The sequence below is a fragment of the Neoarius graeffei genome, chromosome 14, assembly GCF_027579695.1.
Source record: "Neoarius graeffei isolate fNeoGra1 chromosome 14, fNeoGra1.pri, whole genome shotgun sequence".
Classification (NCBI taxonomy): Eukaryota; Metazoa; Chordata; class Actinopteri; order Siluriformes; family Ariidae; genus Neoarius; species Neoarius graeffei.
Window position 1 is genome coordinate 57,148,649 of NC_083582.1, and position 21,203 is coordinate 57,169,851.

Sequence of the window (21,203 nt, forward strand, 5' to 3'; positions counted from 1 at the left end):
TCAGGGTAAAATCACACTGAAACGAAAGTCTCTTTTCCAAGTGAGTCCTGGCTGAGAAAGGGCAACACCTAGCTAGAACACAAAACATACAAACATAAATAGGGCTGGGTAAAAAAAAAAAAAAAAAATCAATTTAATCGATTTTGGATCAATTTCATTTAAATTTCGCACTATCGATTCACAGGGCATGAGATCGAGGTTTTTTTTTTCCACAACACAATCTCGTGTGTTGTGTGATTTTCCTCCCTCAGCCGTCTCGTGCGTGATGACGCAGCTGCGAAGTCGTACGTCGTGATGTTCAAGCACGCACACAAAATGGCTGAGGCCAGAGCCATGGCTGAGGCAGGGAAAACACCGCTCGGCAAGCCGTCTCAAATTAAATCTGATGTGTGGAATCATTTCAAATTTAAAACGACGAAGGACGAAGAGCTTGATAAAACCAAGGTAGTTTGCAAGATATGCCAAGCAGAGCTGAGTTACGTGTGAACTGTCAAATTTACAAAATAAAGACGTGTATTTTGCAACGTATTGTATGGAGATATTTTCATTATTTAAGAGCAGATTGAATCGAATCGTGATGAATCAATTTAAAACCCTAAGAATCGAAATCGATTCGATCTAGAAAACTGACTGTGATACCCAGCCCTAAACATAAAGACGCAATACAACGTACAAAGGAAATAAGGAAGTAAACAAAATAAGGAAAATGGAACAATGACGACGACAATCTAAAAGCAATCCTGTTAAAATCAGGGCTTTGAACCAGAATTTTTTTCCTATTGGTTCGTTCCGAACAGAAACGGAATTTTAACGTTTCCGGTTTTGGGTTCCACCATTAAATAGACGTTCCCGAACCGGTTAGAACAAAAAAATTTTGTTCCCGGAACGGTTAATTACGTTCCCTGTCAGCTGTTTAACAAATGGCTATAAAATTATGTCTCTGTCTCATCCAGCTTAAGCCAAATGTAGGCTAATTCTATTACAACCTTCATTAAATAAAGACAAGAAATAATTCAAAACAATTATTATTTCAAATGTTGGCGATTTGGATTCTCAGTATGTCTTCCCATCTACACAAACAGAAAAAGTGCCAAAAATGAAAGATAATTCATTTAGTGTGTTACCAAAGGCTAGTCAGGCCCTATGCATTGATAGGCTAACAGAGGTTAACGTCATTTAATGTTCGCGAGCCTCTCATTAACGTGGACAAATATATTGATATCGTGTTTGAAATTGACGTTTTTGAATAACGATAGACTGCAATATTTACCTCTTATTTAAGATGTGGAGACGTGGTAGTAATCCACCCTCCCGCTCTCTCCATTCAGTCAGCGAATGTCACACAGGAAGTGAACCCCAGCGGGTCATAGAAACTTGCGCAGGAGAAGAATGACTTTTTTATTTGTAGGCTACAGAAACTTTGAGGAACGAAATAAAAACCGGTATTAACTGGTTACCATTATTTTTAATAAGCGTTTCTGTTCCGGAACATAAAAAATAATAAAGTTTCCGGTTTCGTTTCTGTTCCATGTGAAATAGAAAAGGTTCCCGGTTTTCGTTTTCGTTCCTTGAACCGGTTCAAAGCCCTGGTTAAAATGCTTGATTCTGCAAGTCGAACAAGCCAGAAAGATCAAAAACGCGCAGAGACAATGTCACTGAATATCGTCCAATCAGCTGTGTTTATGATCGTACTTTGTTTAATGAAAGTGCATGATTCTTCATGTGGGAGGACCTGTAAACACCATCAGTATGCTGTCCTGGGCACATGTTTCTGCTCAAAAATCCAAAAATAAACACACACACACCGCCATTTTGTTTTGCCTCCAAGCATATACTGCCAGAGGCTTGGAAACCTCCAATTACGAGACAATTTGTCCAGCTCGCCAGTCCAGCTCTCTTATTACACCAAAGCATGCAGCCGTCCCACAGCCATAAACATCAGCATCAAGAGATCACCATGTGTTACAGACTGCTTTCAAGGGGGAAAGAAAAAAAAATGCAAAAAACAAACGTACTTTGCTTTTAAAGTGCCAATATGTCACTGCACTGGCTCACATGATACCCAGCTGACATCGTCTGCATGTTTCAGAGGCAAAACAAGTCGGGTCTTGTATTCACGTGTTGAGAGCCGGGTCAGTTAACCTCAACATAACAGACATTCAGAGCATTAAAAACAGCAGCAGATCGAATGCTGCATCTGATCTGATGCCAGTGCGGTGTTTCGGGCTGGAACGTCTTAAGAACAGAGCACTTAGTGAAGTGTATTTAATGCACAGGATATCAAGTATAAGCAGTAATAAATGATATGCGATAGGAAAAGGGAACCGGTTAGAATCGGACGCATTATAGACGTGCAGGTCGTATTTAACAGTTAGTTATTCCACGAAATCGAGTCGTATGTGAGCTGACAGTCGGCTATAAGTCATGTACGATGAGGTCGAACGGAATAACTGTTTTATTCTATCCACGTTCACTGGATTTTGAGAAACGGAGCGTTTTATTTATTTATTTATTTTTGCAAATTCAATAAATAAAAACTTGATACAAAACGTCCGTTTAGAATGCAAACAAACCGGCGAAATGACGGTAGCAATTTGTGAAAAATGCGATAATAATTCATGAAAAAAAAAACGTTCTTACCATCAAATACTTTTCCATATTTCGTTGCTTTTTTTGTATTTTGGGGGGTTTTGCTTTCGAATAGAGTTTCTCTCTCATCCTTGGTTGGTTCAGCAACACATTCCGCCATTTTGTTTTTCTCTACTCACGGTATAGTCCTGGGTCTGACTTGAAACTGCAACTGGTGGTGAGTCTCAGGTCCAGGAGGACTTGGGGAAAGTGGAGTTACCCCTTAATCACCATTGCTCCCAGGTCCGCTCAGACCCGGAGTGGTAGCACCTGCCTGGGTTCCAGCTGTGGGTTAAATAGTACATCGCCAATAAGGCGCTGGCAGCAGGACGCTTTTCGGTGCAATGTGGCAGATGCACCCAACAGGGTTAATGGCGCACCAACAGATGGCATGTGGAAGAGCCACTCAAATGGCTAACGGATGGCATCACTCAGCAAGTCAGTTGTCACTGCGGGGCAATTTCCATACCCGTCAGGTCTGTGGCACTTTTGTGCACCATTTGGCATCAGGTCTGGAGGTCCAGAGAGACAACACAATGGGGCACAACATTGTTTGTCTTACTTTACTGTGCAAGGCGCTTCACTAGGAGAGAATAGTATACGAGAGCTCACAAGGCCAGGAGTTCCATGGCGGCTCGGCCGGGCCGTTCATACCGCCACCGCAGATGGCTCAGTCACTCTGGTGCAGGCCTCGCGGCCCATCTACATTTCTGCGCATCCTAATGAAGCAGTCATCATCGCTAGCAATGGACAGCTGACGAAGACTCAGGGTATACAGTTAGGTCCATATATATTTGGACACTGACACAAATTTTTTTTTACCAGTTTACTGAAACATATTCAAGTTATAGTTATATAATGGACATGGACAAAGTCCAGACTTTCAGCTTTCATTTGAGGGTATCCACATTAAAACTGGATGAAGGGTTTAGGAGTTTCAGCTCCTTAACATGTGCCACCCCGTTTTTAAAGGGACCAAAAGTAATTGGACAATTGAGTCAAAGGCTATTTCATGGGCAGGTATGGGCAATTCCTTCGTTATGTAATTCTAACTTAAGCAGATAAAAGGCCTGGAGTTGATTTGAGGTGTGGTGCTTGCATTTGGAGGATTTTGCTGTGAAGAAAACATGCGGTTAAAGGAGCTCTCCATGCAGGTGAAACAAGCCATCCTTAAGCTGAGAAAACAGAAAAAACCCATCCGAGAAATTGCTACAATATTAGGAGTGGCAAAATCTACAGTTTGGTACATCCTGAGAAAGAAAGAAAGCACTGGTGAACTCATCAATGCAAAAAGACCTGGACACCCACAGAAGACAACAGTGGTGGATGATCGCAGAATAATTTCCATGGTGAAGAAAAACCCCTCCACAATAGCCAACCAAGTGAACAACACTCTCCAGGAGGTAGGCGTATCAATATCCAAATCTACCATAAAGAGAAGACTGCATGAAAGTAAATACAGAGGGTTCACTGCACGGTGCAAGCCACTCATAAGCCTCAAGAATAAAAAGGCTAGATTGGACTTTGCTATAAAACATCTAAAAAAGCCAGCACAGTTCTGGAAGAACATTCCTTGGACAAATGAAACCAAGATCAACCTCTACCAGAATGATGGAAAGAAAAAAGTATGGCGAAGGCGTGCTACAGCTCATGATCCAAAGCATACCACATCATCTGTAAAACACGGCGGAGGCAGTGTGATGGCTTGGGCATGCATGGCTGCCAGTGGCACTGGGTCACTAGTGTTTATTGATGATGTGACACAGGACAGAAGCAGCCGGATGAATTCTGAGGTATTCAGAGACGTACTGTGTGCTCAAATCCAGCCAAACTGATTGGTCGGCGTTTCATAATACAGATGGACAATGACCCAAAACATAAAGCCAAAGCAACCCAGGAGTTTATTAAAGCAAAGAAGTGGAATGTTCTTGAATGGCCAAGTCAGTCACCTGATCTCAACCCAATTGAGCATGCATTTCACTTGTTAAAGACTAGACTTCAGACAGAAAGGCCCACAAACAAACAGCAACTGAAAACCGCTGCAGTAAAGGCCTGGCAGAGCATTAAAAAGGAGGAAACACAGCGTCTGGTGATGTCCATGAGTTCAAGACTTCAGGCAGTCATTGCCAACAAAGGGTTTTCAACCAAGTATTAGAAATGAACATTTTATTTACAATTATTTAATTTGTCCAATTACTTTTGAGCCCCTGAAATGAAGGGATTGTGTTTAAAAAATGCTTTAGTTCCTCACATTTTTATGCAATCATTTTGTTCAACCCACTGAATTAAAGCTGAAAGTCTGAACTTCAACTGCATCTGAATTGTTTTGTTCACAATTCATTGTGGTAATGTACAGAACCAAAATTAGAAAAAAATGTTGTCTGTCCAAATATTTATGGACCTAACTGTATGAGCTGATTGGCTACTGTACTACTAGGCTATCAGAGCATGTACGGTAATTGCTCATATCCAGTGAATGTGGATAGAATAGTTGAGCTTATGTTGGCTTATTTGTGGTGGTGTAGCACTGTCGCCTCACAGCAAGAAGGTTCCAGGTTCGAACCTCAAGACCGGCAGGGGCCTTTCTGTGTGGAGTCTGCATGTTCTCCCCATTTCTGTGTGGATTTCCCCCCACAATCCAAAGACATGCTACTCTAAAAACCGTCCAAGCTTGGAGAAGGGTGAGCTCCGTCAGGTTTAAATGTCCTAGACACACCAGTGATGGGCTGTTAAAGTGTCATCCAGTGGTGCCCCTATGGGAAGAAGAAGCAGCAGCAGGCGTATCTGTACATTATAAAACCTATCTTCACTTGAAGATAGCCGCATACATTTTGAAGTAAACTCAAAGCTCTCCTTTTGCGCTCAAGTTCAGTCACTGTGCTGGTGTCTGTCAATTTATTAGGCATCAGACTGAAAGCCGTTTGGACGGTTCTGAACTCACTTCATTCCCATCAGCAATAAAGCTGAGTGAGTGAGCTTGGTCCGCTGGCAGCCGTACACGACCACGGCACCACAGCGTACAGATGAGGTGGTTGCTTTGGATCCTTTTCTCCTCTTTTGATTCTTTCCATCTCTCTGGTCCAGGTTAGACTTGGTCTCATCTATCCAGCACTCACTCTCTCTCTCTCTCTCTCTCTCTCTCTCTCTGTGTCCCTCTTTGTCTGTCTCGGTGTCTCTCACTCTCTCGTGCGCACACAGGATTGATTCTGGCATTTATTTTCCAAGGGGCATCATCATCATGACCACTGACGATGCTTGAAATTTCAGCCAAGCTGTGGGACTGATTGCGTATTTCTCTACGTCATTTATGCTGGGTGTGCATTTTTTCTCCAAACAGGAGGCATTGATTCAAGTCCCAACATTCAAACTGTGATGATGTACTCAGTACGTGGCATTCGAAGCAACGACCAGAGCGCTTTTACACACTGTACAGCACACACCACTTGGACCTCACCCTGTTGAAAACACCTTAACCAAAAGGCCTGAGGTTCCTAGTTTGAGAATTCAATATGCTCTTCTAGAAAAGCCATATGACATATGATAATTACCCCATCTGTGAACCTCGTGTAACCTGCTCAAACTTCAACACGAGGCAATAATTAGTCCGTAGTTCTCATAGGATGGAGGCAATTTGTTTAGTATTATTGCCATTAGGCAAGGACCCAAATACCCCTGCAGTTATTAAAGCAATGAATAAGCTTTATCATCGACTCCTCAGGTTGGTTGGGGAGTACGACTTCACCTTGGCTGGCCTGGAAATGACCTCACATCCAAGAATTTAATTGGCTACAAATACGAAACTGCATAAAGGATTATTGCTTCGAGCTAATATGCACTCAACAATATTTTGCAGTATTAAAAAGTTGTTCCACATGCATAGACTTATGATCTATATATCCACATGATAAACACTTCTAAGAACTCCGGAGACCATAAAATCATGTGCTTATCGCTCGATAAGGATCATCTTTGGGAAACAGCATTCTTATGTCATACCTTGTCCATCACTCCCTGTCCTGGAGGCACCCTGTGTGTGTGTGTGTGTGTGTGTGTGTGTGTGTGTGTGTGTGTGTGTGTGTGTGTCTCTCTCTCTCTCTCTCTCTCTCTCTCACACACACACGGCCAGCATGTCAATAAGTCCTGTCACTCACTTCAATGGGTCTGTGGTTCAAAATGGCCGTTCAGCATTCGGGGACTGAGACAACATTCCATGAAGGCCACAAATCTCAGAGCTCGCCAAACTTGCTACGGTAACAGATCTTGCCACAAAGCTGCCATGCTCGGTGATTACACACAGGATGGATCACTGGGTTGCTGGAGACACGCTGGAGTCGATTTCTCCAAAAGTCTAAACGATACGCTGCTTCCTCAGGTCTTTTTATCTGCAGAAACACAAGACGGTCAAAGCTAAGGTTTGAGGAATGGGTAATTAGGGCTACTTTGTAAGTGTGGACTTTAAAAATAAATAAATATATAAATTTTAAAAAATGGAGAAAAAACACACTCCGTGCCATCTATAAAGCCTTCCGAAGCTCTGGCTCGGTGTCCTCTTCAACTCTTGGTCTTACTCTCTGTTCACTTTTCCTCACAGCCATCCAACATGGCAACGTGATGGACGAAAGCATGCTCTTGTATATGAGCTGCAACGCGATCAAAAAGTTCTTCGACTGTTCCTGTTGTGAACGAACGAAGTGCGGCAAGGTCACGTGCGTACAGCAGGAGTGAAGAGGAACTTTCATGAGTCAGCATGCCGTGTTACGTCACGCCGTCGACATCAGGACCCGTGTTACACACACTTTTGTGCACGCTGTCTCCCCCGGGTTTGACAAGTTCGAGGTCCATAGCAAAATCGCAAGCGCGCACGTGAACGTTGCCACAAAAACGTGCGCAACACAATTCCTGATGTTGATGCCAGGATGTCATGCGGCATCCCTGGTGAAAAACCTGACAGGATCTACGAAAGAGCTTCCTATGCAAAATCATTTGTAAAGATCCTCAAGGATTTGACAAAAGATCTTTTAAGGATCCGACAAAGATCCTCATAATGATGCCCACAAAGATCTTTGCAAGGATCCTCAAAGATCTTGGAAGGATCCTTCTAAGGATCTGTGCTAGGATCCTTGAGAATTTGATCGGGATCTTCGTCAAGATCGTCACAAGATCTTTGCAAGGATCCTGCAAGATCTGTGTCAAGGATCTTTCAAAGGTATTAAAAGGCCCCTTCTTCGGATCTTGTTACGATCTTTGCGGACGTGGTCAGGATCTTTGTCAAAATCTTCACAAGATTTGCAAAGTTCCTCCAAGATCCTCAAAGACTTAACAAGGATCCTTCAAAAGATCTTAAAAGGATCCTTTTCGGGATCTTGTAAAGATCAAGTCAAGTTTATTTGTATAGCGCTTTTAACAATAAACATTGTCGCAAAGCAGCTTTACAGAATTTGAACGACTTAACACGTGAGCTAATTTTATCCCTAATCTATCCCCAATGAGCAAGCCTGTGGCGACGGTGGCAAGGAAAAACTCCCTCAGACGACATCAGGAAAAAACCTCGAGAGGAACCAGACTCAAAAGGGAACCCATCCTCATTTGGGCAACAACAGACAGCATGACTACAATATTAACAGTTTTAACATGAAGTCGGTTTCGTTGATGTTATAAACTCTTCATTGATGGAAACTTGAGTGCAAAACTGTTCATGACAACTGCAGTCCTAAAGTTAGCAAGTCAACTGTAGTCCTCAGCCATAAAAGCATTACTGTAAGAGTCCAGAGCGTCTTCCAGGTGTGACTTTCAACTGTCCTCATGGGGCCGTCCTTCCCGTCCTTTACAGGAGTGATGCGATAAAACTCCGACCAGACACAGGGCACCAGGATGGATCAAGCAGGTCCGAGGGGCAGAAGAGGCCAGCATCTCAATCCCAGGACCAACATGTAACTCAGAGGGACAGATTGGGGGGGGGGGGGGGGGGGGGGGATCTTAACTAGAATCCTCAAGGATTTAATCAGGATCTTGTCAAGGTCTTTACGAGATCTTTGTGAAGATCCTTTAAGATCCTCGAGGATCTAATGAGGCTCTTTCAATTTTTTAAAGAAATTTGCCTTCAGTTCCCCTTCAAATTATTTCTTTTGCAGACGGTCGATTGCGAAAACGCATCACGGTTTTTGCTGGCGCGTTCTCAGTAAAGCTACATACCCTCATAGATGTGAAAATGTTTTCATGCATCAGATTATATTTGTTACTGCAATGCTGAACTCTCTTTCACTCGCATGCGCGCGCGCACACACCCACGTGCTCAGTGTGTGTGTTTGGCATGGCAATAAAAGCTCGGGACGTGAGGTCGAGGCCACCTATGGGCAGGGCCTGAGACATGTTAATGTGGTCAGAATAATAAAAGCAGACTCACTGCCTCAACCACAAACAACTCCTGACTCATCCAGGAGTGAGGACGGAGATGGAGAGAGGAAAGATGGCAAAGAAAAAGTCATCGGAAGATTCAAGGGGAAAAAAAAACTGAAAGAGCTGTTGAGCACAATGTTAGAGGACAGGAAAGCTACAAGATTCCTCCCACGGTCAGCTCGTATTTGAAGTGTCACTGCTCGTTCTACATGTCAGGTAACACGTAAACATGTCAGAAAGAAAAAAGAAATGGAAAAAAGAAGAAGAGCGCAGATGGAGCAGTCACTAGCGTGGTATTTAGGAGTTTCCTGCCTCAGTCACTTGATCAGTATTTAGTTCCTTCCTGTCTGATACGACTGAGTCATTCGGTGTTATTTACAGGAAGAAATGTCACCATTTTCACTCGTGCCTTCGATCACACACCTGAATTATGTTTATTTTCTAATCAAGTAATGATGCAGGGTTTTGAGTTTTTTTGTTGTTTTTTTGTTTTACCGCAGTCACATCTGTAACCAATCACTCTTTAAAGGAAGAGAGGTCATGTGACTAAGAGACAGGAACATGACTTCAGTTTGTGGGAACATGGCTCAGCTGCTATTTTTACTCCCACACATAAACATCAGCTGGGTTGCTGCGAAAGTCTCAGCCATCTTCACGTTTCCACTGTTTTTATTTTACTGGAATTCCTCTAGGTTCATTACGAGCATCCAGTCTCTCTGGGTTTAGTGGCCGTGCACTGACTCAGGAGAAAACGCAGCTACTTTTCAAGACGATTGCTTGATTCCACCTGGCGAGGAGTTTCATACAGACTGGTGGGGAGTGCAGCTTACTGGGGAATGAAACATTCACCAGGCCATTACCACATCCACTCGCGCTCATGTTCTACATCTCTGGCCGCATTCATAATTTACACTTTATGCATTTTCCTTGTTTTTCGTACGCGTACTCAGGCGTGCTTGGTTCCTGCCTTTCTGATGTAAAAATCAAGTTACAAAATGGCTACTTTAGGAGCTCATCATCATCAGTAAAGGCCCTGTTTACACTTGGTTTAAAAATGCATCTTGGGCGATCTGATCACAAGGGCACAGCCGAGCGAGACACATCGCTGTTTACACCCTTGTGTGTGTGTGTGTATATGTGTCATGCGTCTCCAAGGTGTCCAGATTTCGTCACTGCCTACAGTATATCACTTCCATCTCACTGGCCGTCATGATCATCTACCAGTATTTTGAGAGCTTCTTTCAAAGGAAATATGCAGAACCTTTATTTTTAAATACATTTCTGAGTGGATAGTATCTCCATCCTTGACTCTTGTATGCTGCATAAATGGGAATAAAATTATATAATTTTTTTTCGAGAGTTAAAATTGACCACAAAGTTGGCATTGGAGCTGCCCCACTGAGCCAGCCAGCCCTGAGTGCGTGACGTCACAGCGGTAACCGGTTTTAAGGCCGAGGCCTTTTACAGCTATAGACCAAAGTCATATAAATAAAAAAATAATAATAATTTATGGTGAAAGTAAGAAATACCGTTACCGACTTGCTCAACTAAGACTGATTTGACTTCGTTGATTGTGGGTTGACTCTCAGTAAAACAGGATGGGTGTTATAACTTCTGCAACATACATGTACATGCATGCATTTTTCACTCAGTGCGTTTACATGCACATAGAGAGAATCGAATTTCTGCCGTTGCTCGACTGAAATCGAAGTTCAAAATGCCATGTATACACCTTAATTCGGCTGAAATTGAACCGAACTTGATTTCTCGGAATCGAGCTACACGACCTAGATTATGCGATTTCTGCCGAGCTACTTAGTTCATGTAAACCCTATCGAGCTACGTATTCGAGCTACTTACTTCAGCACTGCCCCTTCCGGAAGTGACGAGTGACGAGACCACAAGCGGGAAACACAACAGCCTCGGTCGGCATGACAACGAATCATGACAACGGCATGAATCTTTTCTTTTTGTGGCATTGTTTGCACTGTTAAAATTTAGCTCACTTACTGTATCACCAAATACATCTGTACAGCTGTTACATAGCTGTGAATTGTGTACATAAACAAGTCATTGTATTTGTGTGTGTGTGTGTGTGTGTGTGTGTGTGTGTGTGTATATATATATATATATATCAGGGTTCCTACAGGTTTCTTCAAGTGAAATTCAAGGCTTTTTCAAGGCTTTTTAAGACCATTTATACACAAATTCAAGACCTAATTTCGCAGCTTTATCAATATCAATTGAGAAACATGTAAAATAATAATAATAAAAGGTTGTGCTTACTTTCAAATGCGACAGCAGGTCTTTGGCGGTGGAATGCCCCATGAACTGAGAGCCAAGATATCTGGACCTGACCTGTCCCTCGTCCCAGAAGTGGACATGTACATCAAGCTGCTTTGTTTTCATTACTTCACTCATGCTCTCGTCGAACATCAACACAAACGGTGATTGGTTGGCTTTAGACACCAGCTCGTCTTTGATGTGGACCGCGAGACCAAACTTTGCGATGTAGGCTGTCTTGTCGGCACCGCATCTGAAGCTCTGAGCAATATCGGAGTCCGGGAACATACACCTTAACAACTCCGAGATACCCTCGTTCGAATTATAGGACTGATGTTGCGCAATTGTGTGTAGAGTCCACAACACCTCCGCTTTCATTGTTTGTGTAGACCCAAATGTTGTGCGCAGATCTACTCTTGCAGTCGTTACATGAGGGACTACACTAGCAACGGGCTGGCTGGCATTAGCCATGCTAGGTAGTTGATTAACGTTGACCGCCGCTTCGGCTGGCCGAAAAACACTGGCGATGGATGGAAGGCGTTCGCTGTTTCTCTTTCATACATGCTATGTGTTTTGATGATTTCGCGTGCGATTCTAGCTCCTTCACGCCCATTGTGCCGAGTTTAAACGCCCTTTTACACACACAGCAAAACGCCTCGAATACATTGCCATCGACAGGTTTTACCCACTCACGAAATGAAATATGATGCCTCCATGCCTCGTTAAACTTACATTTGCCCATTTTTCCATAGATAGGCCTATATGTAGGCTATAGACTTTTCGTTTATACTTTTAGACTTAATTCTCCAGACTTTCCTTTTACCGCGCGCCAAACAAGTTCAGGGATGTGTGTTCAAAGAACTTTGCCAATGGGGTGTGCGTGCGATAGCATGGTTCCGCCCACAGCTCCAGTTCCGCCACTTATTTACTTACTTAGGCAACCGGTACATTATTTACCAAAATAAATGGCAGTTAAGATATTAAAAAATAATGAGAAATTCTATACGGAGAAATTACATACTGTGCACAGATTTTAAGACCTACACATTAAAATTCAAGGCTTTTTCAAGGCTTTTTAAGGTATTATTTCCAAATTCTTAAATTCAATGCTTTTAAGGCTTTTTAAGACCCCGCGGGAACCTTGATATATATATATATATATATATATATATATATATATATATATATATATATATATATATATATATATATATATATCCAACATCTGAAGAATGTCAATAAAAACAAAACAATTGAACTTTTTGTGTTTATTAAGACATAAGTTAAATTGTAAGCAAAAAAAAATATTTTTTTTGTAAGCAAAAAATGGACTTTAGAAAAATATTATTGTGCAAAATAAGTTGTCTTACAAAACAGTGGTCTGCGCCGGACAGTTTGTAGCCATACAGTCTGTTAGAGCAAGCCGAACAGCTTGAACACGGACCTGCCAGTGTTGCCAGATTGGGGGTTTTAAGTGCATTTTAGCGGATTTGAACATGTTTTGGGCTGGAATACGTCAGCAGTATCTGGCAACACTATAGCTCTTCTTCATGACGACAACCGGAAGTGTACCAACACGATGGGGCGTGTAGCGCCACGTGTGGCTCGGGTGCACAATGCACCTTGCACAATAGCCCGATTTCACTTGTGCATGTAGGATTGGATTTCTCTGGCACCCCTGCTGGGACCCTTTGCTCGATTACCGACAGCAGCTCGATTTGGACGTGCATGTAAACGCACTGACTGATAAAACGTAAAAGGCTAATTAAATAAACTGAGACAATCACATTCTGAAGCAAGTTAAATAATCTTATACCGCTAACTTAAACACACAATACAAGTTACATGCATTAATCTAAATGCAGGTAAACAAGAAGTGGTGTTGTTTCTGTTGTTTTGTATCCAAATGAGAGTCACGTCTTACCCGTCTGTGTTCTCGCTTCTTGAAGGCCGACCTTGTGGCCGATTGTTTTGAAACAATCTGACTTTCAGTCGTTCGTTCGTTCGCTTCTTCCACGTAAGGGCGAGATATTGCTGCTGAGGTAAGCGTATCCAGCGGAGAAATCAGACAGCTGGTCCACTCATTCTCCATTTTCTCCATACTGAGTACTCCGCCATTACTGCTCGGCTCAGGCAATTACTAAAACCCAGGACGGGACGTTTAGCAACAACACTCGGCTCACACTCCGGGAGAACTGGTGCAACTGAACTTACTTTCCTTTTCTTGCAGTTTTCCTTTAATTGTTGGTACTGCACCCTCTTTCAATACGGGCTTATAGCCAACGCTCCTCAACAGATCAGAGGTCTCGTATGAGTCTTCAGTAAAATGTGCAGAGCAGAGGAAAGACCACTTCATAGGCGCCCAATGTGCCCGTGAACTTCTCGCAAAACGCATCCAAATCTTTGCAGTTTGAACATTCTTGGGCCATGAATGCAACATAAATCCACCTTCTGTCATGCTGCTGCACCCGCCAGCAACACATCTACATGGCATGGCGATAAATTAGCTCAAAATGGAGGATCGGAGTTGCAGTCAGCTCTGTGTTTTAGTATAGCAGAAATGGCAAGGAGACCAATAGACTTCCTGCTGTGGCGTTACAGATGTCAAGGTCATTCACTCAGACCGCTACCTATATGAATCACTTTAATTGTAAAAATTACTATATTAGATTTATTATTAACGCTTGCCATTCTTGAGGTCTCAAAGCATTTATAGATGAAAAGTGAGACCATGGCTCTGCGTATCTCCTTTAAGGAGCAGAGCGAAGTCTGAAGCATGGAGGCACTACTCTTCTAAACCTGCATCATGGACACATGTCATGCATACGCTGAGACACACCCTAATCAATGAGCATTATTACTATTATTTTATATATTTTTGGCACTGTAAGATGTTTTTTCTCCCCCTCTGAGTTACATGTTGATCCTGAGATCGAGATGCTGACCTCTCCTGTTCCTCGGACCTCCCTGATCCATCCTGATGCCCTACATCTGGCTGGAGTCTCATCACGTCGCTCCTGTGGAAGACGGCCCCATATGGACAGTCTAAAGTCGCACTTAGAAGATGCTCTGGACACTTACAGTAACGCTTTTATGGCTGAGGACTACAGTTAACTTGCTAACTTTAGCACTGCAGTTGTCATGAACAGTTTATAACTTCAACAAAAACAGACTTCACGTTAAAACTATAATGAGTTTCCTGGTTTCACAGTTGTACTTTGTGTCTATATAAGGCACTGTTATAGAAGCGAGTTATTTATAAATCACATTGTCTGCCATCACCCAAAAGAGGATGGGTTCCCTTTTGAGTCTGGTTCCTCTTGAGGTTTCTTCCTCATGCCGTCTGAGGGAGTTTTTCCTTGCCACCGTCGCCACAGGCTGGCTCATTCGGGATAGATTAGGGATGAAATTAGCTCAAGTCTTTACATTTCTGGAAAGCTGCTTTGCGACAATGTCTGTCGGATCAGGATCTTTAAGGATCATCAAAGACCTGTCGATCCTTAAAGGATCTTCGAAAGGCCTTCAAAGATCTTCATACGCAAAATCATTTGTAAAGATCCTCAAGGCTCCGACAAAGATCCTCACAATGATGCCCGCAAAGATCTTTGCAAGGATCCTGCAAGATCCTCAAGGATCCTTCAAAGATCTTCATACGCAAAATCATTTGTAAAGATCCTCAAGGCTCCGACAAAAATCCTCATAATGATGCCCGCAAAGATCTTTGCAAGGATCCTGCAAGATCCTCAAGGATCCTTCAAAGATCTTCATACGCAAAATCATTTGTAAAGATCCTCAAGGCTCCGACAAAGATCCTCATAATGATGCCCGCAAAGATCTTTGCAAGGATCCTGCAAGATCCTCAAGGATCCTTCAAAGATCTTCATACGCAAAATCATTTGTAAAGATCCTCAAGGCTCCGACAAAGATCCTCATAATGATGCCCGCAAAGATCTTTGTAAGGATCCTGCAAGATCCTCAAGGATCCTTCAAAGATCTTCATACGCAAAATCATTTGTAAAGATCCTCAAGGCTCCGACAAAGATCCTCACAATGATGCCCGCAAAGATCTTTGCAAGGATCCTGCAAGATCCTCAAGGATCTTTCAAAGATATTAGAAGGACCCTTCTAAGGATCTTGTTAAGATCTTTGCTAGGATCCTTGAGGATGTGATCAGGATCTTTGTTGGAAAAAATCTTCCCAAGATCTTTGCAAAGTTCCTCCAAGATCCTCGAAGATTTAACAAGGATAAAATTAGCTCATGTTTAAAAAGGTCTTTAAATTTCTGGAAAGCTGCTTTGCAATAATGTCTATTATTAAAAGCGCTATACAAATAAACTTGCCTTCTGCTAGAAGGTCAAAGGGCCTCGTGCACGGTTATGTTAAAAACACGAATATATTCTTGCACTCCAGCCATGTACATCAGTGCTCCTCTCGATCTTCTCGGGCGTTGGTGTGCTGTCACCAAAACAACCACCACATCCTGCACTGATGATGTATTTTCCTGTTACGTCCTTGTCAGAGACGCATCAGGACTCATTAGCATTTTCACTACGAAAGATGTGGTCGAATGCATCCCAGACCACCTCAGGAAGTGGGTTGAGTGATCAGATCACAGTGTGCCTTGGTGGGCCTTTAGACTTGTATTTAGTGCTGTGCACTTATGATCTGAACGCGCAAGATGCATTTTAAAACCAAGTGTAAACAGGGCCAGAGAAGATTCATTTTTGGGCAGCACGGTGGTCTTGTAAAAAAGACAACATGCAGAGAGAGAGAGAGATGACGCTAGTATCTGAGCATTATCTAAACACATTTTTATGCTGACATCAGCATTGGACCGATTTTGTTTATTCAATTTCTGTACACTTTCAGTAAGATGGACACACCAGTGATTTCATTTGAACACACTCATACAGCTTTATGTTACACGGAAATGAGTGTTTTACTGGGAAATACTTCACTCGTATTTTTCATATGAACTACACCTGTGACGTATTTCTCAATGTGTCACTTGTGAGGAAATCGATGAATTGTTCGGATAAATTTGTTTGTGAATGTGTCGATATAATAAGAAAAAAAAAAAAAAATCACACGTTGGCTTAAAGATAAGAAGTTTATGTTGAAAAACTCATTTTTCATACAAAATACATCACGGATCAGAGCGATATATTCAAATATAATACTGGCTGGCATTGAGTGGTATATTGGATATATTCCATTCAGCTAGAATGATCGCGAACGAGTCGAAGACGAGTAGCTGAATGGAATATATCCATCTGATATACCACGAAAAAAAGCCAGCCAATATTATTATTATTATACATACACATTCCTTTCAGGTGTTCAACGCGCCTTTCTCTTTCAAAATTCTCTCAAAATCTTCCGTATTTTAACAAAGCAAACCTGGCGGCCATGTTTGTTTACAAATTGTCCCAGTCGCTTGCTAGTGCGGAAGTTTTACATCTCTGATGTGTGACGTCATGTTGTCTTGACAACTATGCAATATCGTAAACCATATTCACCGCTCGTTCTCCATTGGGTAGCGTGACATCATACACGCAGGATAAGCGATATGCTAACAATATTGCATGCTATCAAACTAAATGATTGAAACCTGCTAGAAGGGAATAGAACACGTTTTTTATTCCATCGAAAAAGTGCCCTGCATGTATAATATTTAAATAATACTGGCTGGCTTTGAGTGGTATATCAGATATATTCCGTTCAATATCATGCTAGCTGAATGGAATATATCTGATATGCCACTCAAAGCCAGCCAATATTATTATTAGTGCTGTCAAGCGATTAAAATATTTAATCGCGATTAATGTCGCGACTGTCATAGTTAACTTGCGATTAATCGCAATTTAATCGCACAGTTTTGTCACATGAAAAACCATTGCAATTCTCTTATCAGCATAAAAAAGTGAATGGGCTTGCTTTGTACCAAGGTTTTTGTTTTTTTTTATTGCAGAGCATAACACGTCTTGTCACAGCCACCGACATCCATAACTTCCATATTAGATGAGAAAACCAAGGGATGAAAAATAAAGTGCATATCACTGGGAAAATAAAAAAAATGTTTTATTTTACTCTTCATTAGTTTCTTTTGAAGAGAAGTATTTGCCATAAAAGAAGAAAAAAACAGATAAAAATAAAAACATTCATCATACGTTCAAAAATGTGCATCATAGTGTGGCGCTGTATTCTCTAATTCTCACTGCGTATAACTCTACACCTCCCCGGTGGAGCTGAGCTGGGAAACTGAAGACTGAAGGAACAGGATTGAAAAGTATTTTTCCAGTCTCACCTGTGAAAGGTAATCCCATGTGATCTCGTTTGGACGGTAAACCTGTTGGTACAGTTAAACGCAGCACATGAATGAGGCATCTTTATTCTCGGCTACTGTCTAGACGCTATACCAGAGACGGTTGAAGAATCTCCACTTTGCCCCATCCAATATGGCGGCGAGGATGTTTATATGCCTATGCCTTTTCTCCATCACTCACACGTACTCTTATTGAAGCAGCGTGCGACAAGCCTCAACAGGAACTACGGGTGACTCGCAGGACCAAATTAGAATTTGCGTTAACGGCACTATTTTTTTTTAATCGCGTTAACTTTGACAGTACTAATTATTATTATTATACATACACACTCAATGGAACAATTATAGATTTTACAAAAAGTTAAGAACAGGGCAGTAACTTACCAATATTGAACGCTGATCCTGATCGAATGTAATTCAATGTTCCGTCAATCCAACGCACAAACTTCTAACAATAAAAAAATGGTACAAGTCCAAAAAGCCTGAACAACAACCCAACTTGTATCCAAGCTATAAAAATGTTTACAGTTCAAGTTCAAAGTTACTTTTAATTGTAATTAATTGTTCCATTGCAGTTGTTCAAAACAAAAGGGCTTTGCTGAGTGAAGTCCACGAGTGAAGTCGTCTTGTAAAAATCTCCGTCACTTTTCCTCACCTCCAAGTAGAACTTTAACAATATTTCCACTATTGCTCTTTTCCAGTTTTTCAATGTCCGTTGGTCTGTTTTTCTCTTGTAAATATGCATGAAGAATAGGGTGCATCAGTTGCCCTCACTTTCATAAAATCTGATGCGTTTTTGTTTGGGTGTTCCTTTTCACCAATAAAGACATCCTGTAAAATGTTTTGACCAGATTCAAAAGTCTAATGGTGGCACCATGAGGTTCATTTTTTGCCAAAAACCGCTTATTTTATGTTTTCGCGTAAGGTTTGAATCACAATGTCGGACTCCATTTATTGATTTCTTGTGAGCCAGAGATCATGTTAAGAACCTTTGCAAGGGATTGAGAAGCATTAATGTGATTCATAATACATTTGTATTGTTTAAAGGTCCCACGGCATCGTTTTTTCATTAATTGTGCGGTGGTCTCTAGTATGAATGAATGCCCTGTGAGCCGGTTTTGGTGAAAAAAATGCTGTGGTTCTCCTGTTTCAGGCTGTTCTAGTTTGGTGGAGGAGCGGGTGGCGGGAGAGCGACAGGATTTCAGCTCTTATCATTAATATTCATGACATGTAAACGTCTTACCTCTGATTGGCTAACAGCACTGTGACGCTACCTCCAGTGGGTCAGAACAAGCGGATATGGGTGTCTTACTATGGCGAGAGAGAAGGAACAAACCGTGAAGGGAAAAATACCGCGCGCTGACGTCATTAAGGTGCGACGCGAGGAAATAAAATAAATTCAACAAATGTTTGGGTTTTTACTGAACAAACAAACAAATAAAATGAATGAGTGACTTAAAAAAAAGAATGTGGGTGTCTTTGTAAAAACTGTTTTGATTGGCTATTATAACAGAGCATGCTGCATGCTTTTTGGTTTTGTAGCGCAGAGTACCTGGCTAACTGCAGGAAGCGGTTAGCTGCACAGCTAATGTAGCCATTGCAAGGCTAACGTGGCACCGATTTTAAAACACGGCAAAACGACTTAACAGTTATACACTTACTTGTTCGGTGTTTGTGGCTGACGCGGCAGGGATGCTTGGTACGGACCCAGGCTTCAGTGACGGTTGATGTGCAAAACCTGCCCTGTACTGTCCCAAGTTGTGGAAAGATTCATCAGGAAAATGCTTCCGACAAACATACACCGTCTTAGGTAGACTCGACGGCGTATTATTGGAGTAAATAAAATTAAGCCACTGCGTCTTCAGGGGCTCTCCCGTCAGCAGTAAAAACAGACTCCTTTCTGTGTTGTCACATCCATGTACAGCGCAACTTCCATGTTTGGTGGTAACTTTTGAGCTGGGCGGGCAATCCATACAGTGGGTGGGAATCCAGAGGGGGGGGCATGGGGATCATCTCCCTTGCTGACGTAGTAAAGGGAAGAGCCTATCAACGCGCCGTTTTGACGCGCCATTCTCAAATGTTGACAAAGGGTGGGCATAGTTTGGTTTACACATTATGACATTTCTAGCCACTGGGGTGACTTAAGAAGGTCAGAGGAACCCATTTTAACGTTAAAAAAACTCAAAGTGAAAATTTCATGCCATGGGACCTTTAAAAGTAGTTGAACAATGATTCAATGAACAGCTAAAACTCAAACTGTGCTTGATAATATATTTAGAATATGTACTAAAAATGTGTATCTAAGATATCTGGTATACTCTATAAGGTGCCATAATGTTTCATGAAACATTATGGCACCTTATAGAAACAGCTTTTTCCATAACTTTGAGCTCCTGGTGCCACCATTAAACTTTTGAATTTTGTCAAAATATTTCACCCAGTGTGTTTTCTTACCAAAAGGAACATAAAAACAAAAATGCATCATGATCGGAGGAACTTTTCATTTTTAGGGGGCAACTGATGCACCCTAATGAAGAATATCCAGTGAAGTTTTGGTAGCCTTTCGGGTGTTCAGCGCGTCTTTCACTTTCAAAATTCTCTCTAAATCTTCCGCTTTTAATGAAGCAAACCTTGCAGCCGTGTTTGTGTACAAACTGTCTCAGTCACTCGCTAGTGCAGAAGTTTTACATCTCCAATGTGTCTCTTTTCCAGTTTTTCGGCGTGCGTTGGTATGTTTTTCTCTTGTAAATATGCATGAAGAATATATAATGAAGTTCTGGTAGCCTTTCAAGTGTCCAGCGCATCTTTTAGTTACAGTTTATTTATTTAGTGCTTAATCCAAGCACTGAATTAGCCTCATCTCTTTCTCGGCCAACAAAGAAATGATTGTGCACATGTGCAACAGAAAAGTTTTGTCATTGGCTCTTTGCGTGAGCTCCGAAGTGTGACGTCGTGTTGTCGACAACGTACAATATTATAACAATATTGCATGCTCATTCTCCTTTAGGCAGAGTGGCGTAATACATGGAGGATAACCGATACGATAAGAATTATTACATGCCATCGATAAACCCGCCAGAAGGGAAGAGAAGACATGTTTTTGTTCGATGGAACAAGTGTCCTGTATGTATAATAATTCCCGATATTTCACTCCGATGACATCGCTCCCAGTGTTTTCCTGCTGACGAACGCACGGTGTCAAAATGGCAAACCGGTTCAAGATTTAAATTATTTTGATTAACTTGCGTATAATTTTGTGGATATGTCCATATAATATAAAAGACCATTACACGGTGATGCAAAGAGATGAAGTTAATCTTCTCATGTTGAAATATACATTCACCACTCGAAGATAAACTTCATATCTTTGTGCCACCGTGTAATATCCTCTATTTTTTTTTTTTTGCAGTTCAAATCCTGCGCTCTGATTGGCTGGCGAGCAGGTCCGTATCCTACGGTACGGACCCCAGTTACAGACCTCTGCCGACTCGCTCGTTTACAACAACAACAAACATAGTAGCATTTTTTGTCAACATTTATCTTTTTTTTTTTATAAGATTTATTTATAAGA

General features: G+C 41.7%; 1 protein-coding gene across 7 annotated transcripts in view; it reads right to left on the reverse strand.

Moving 5' to 3' along the window:
- Window positions 1-21,203, reverse strand: part of znf438 (zinc finger protein 438) — a 141,034-nt gene that overhangs the window by 91,407 nt on the left and 28,424 nt on the right. For 2 of the 7 annotated variants that reach the window (XM_060940111.1, XM_060940110.1), the window contains exon 3: window positions 6,780-7,010. The exons of 3 other annotated variants lie outside the window; for them this stretch is intronic. In XM_060940111.1, the coding sequence (XP_060796094.1) occupies window position 6,780 (1 nt within the window). In that variant the 5' untranslated portion in view covers window positions 6,781-7,010. Of the gene's footprint in view, window positions 1-6,779; window positions 7,011-13,231; window positions 13,442-18,016; window positions 18,061-21,203 lie in introns of those variants that run through there. 2 more of the 7 variants (XM_060940112.1, XM_060940115.1) reach the window with 2 other exon arrangements.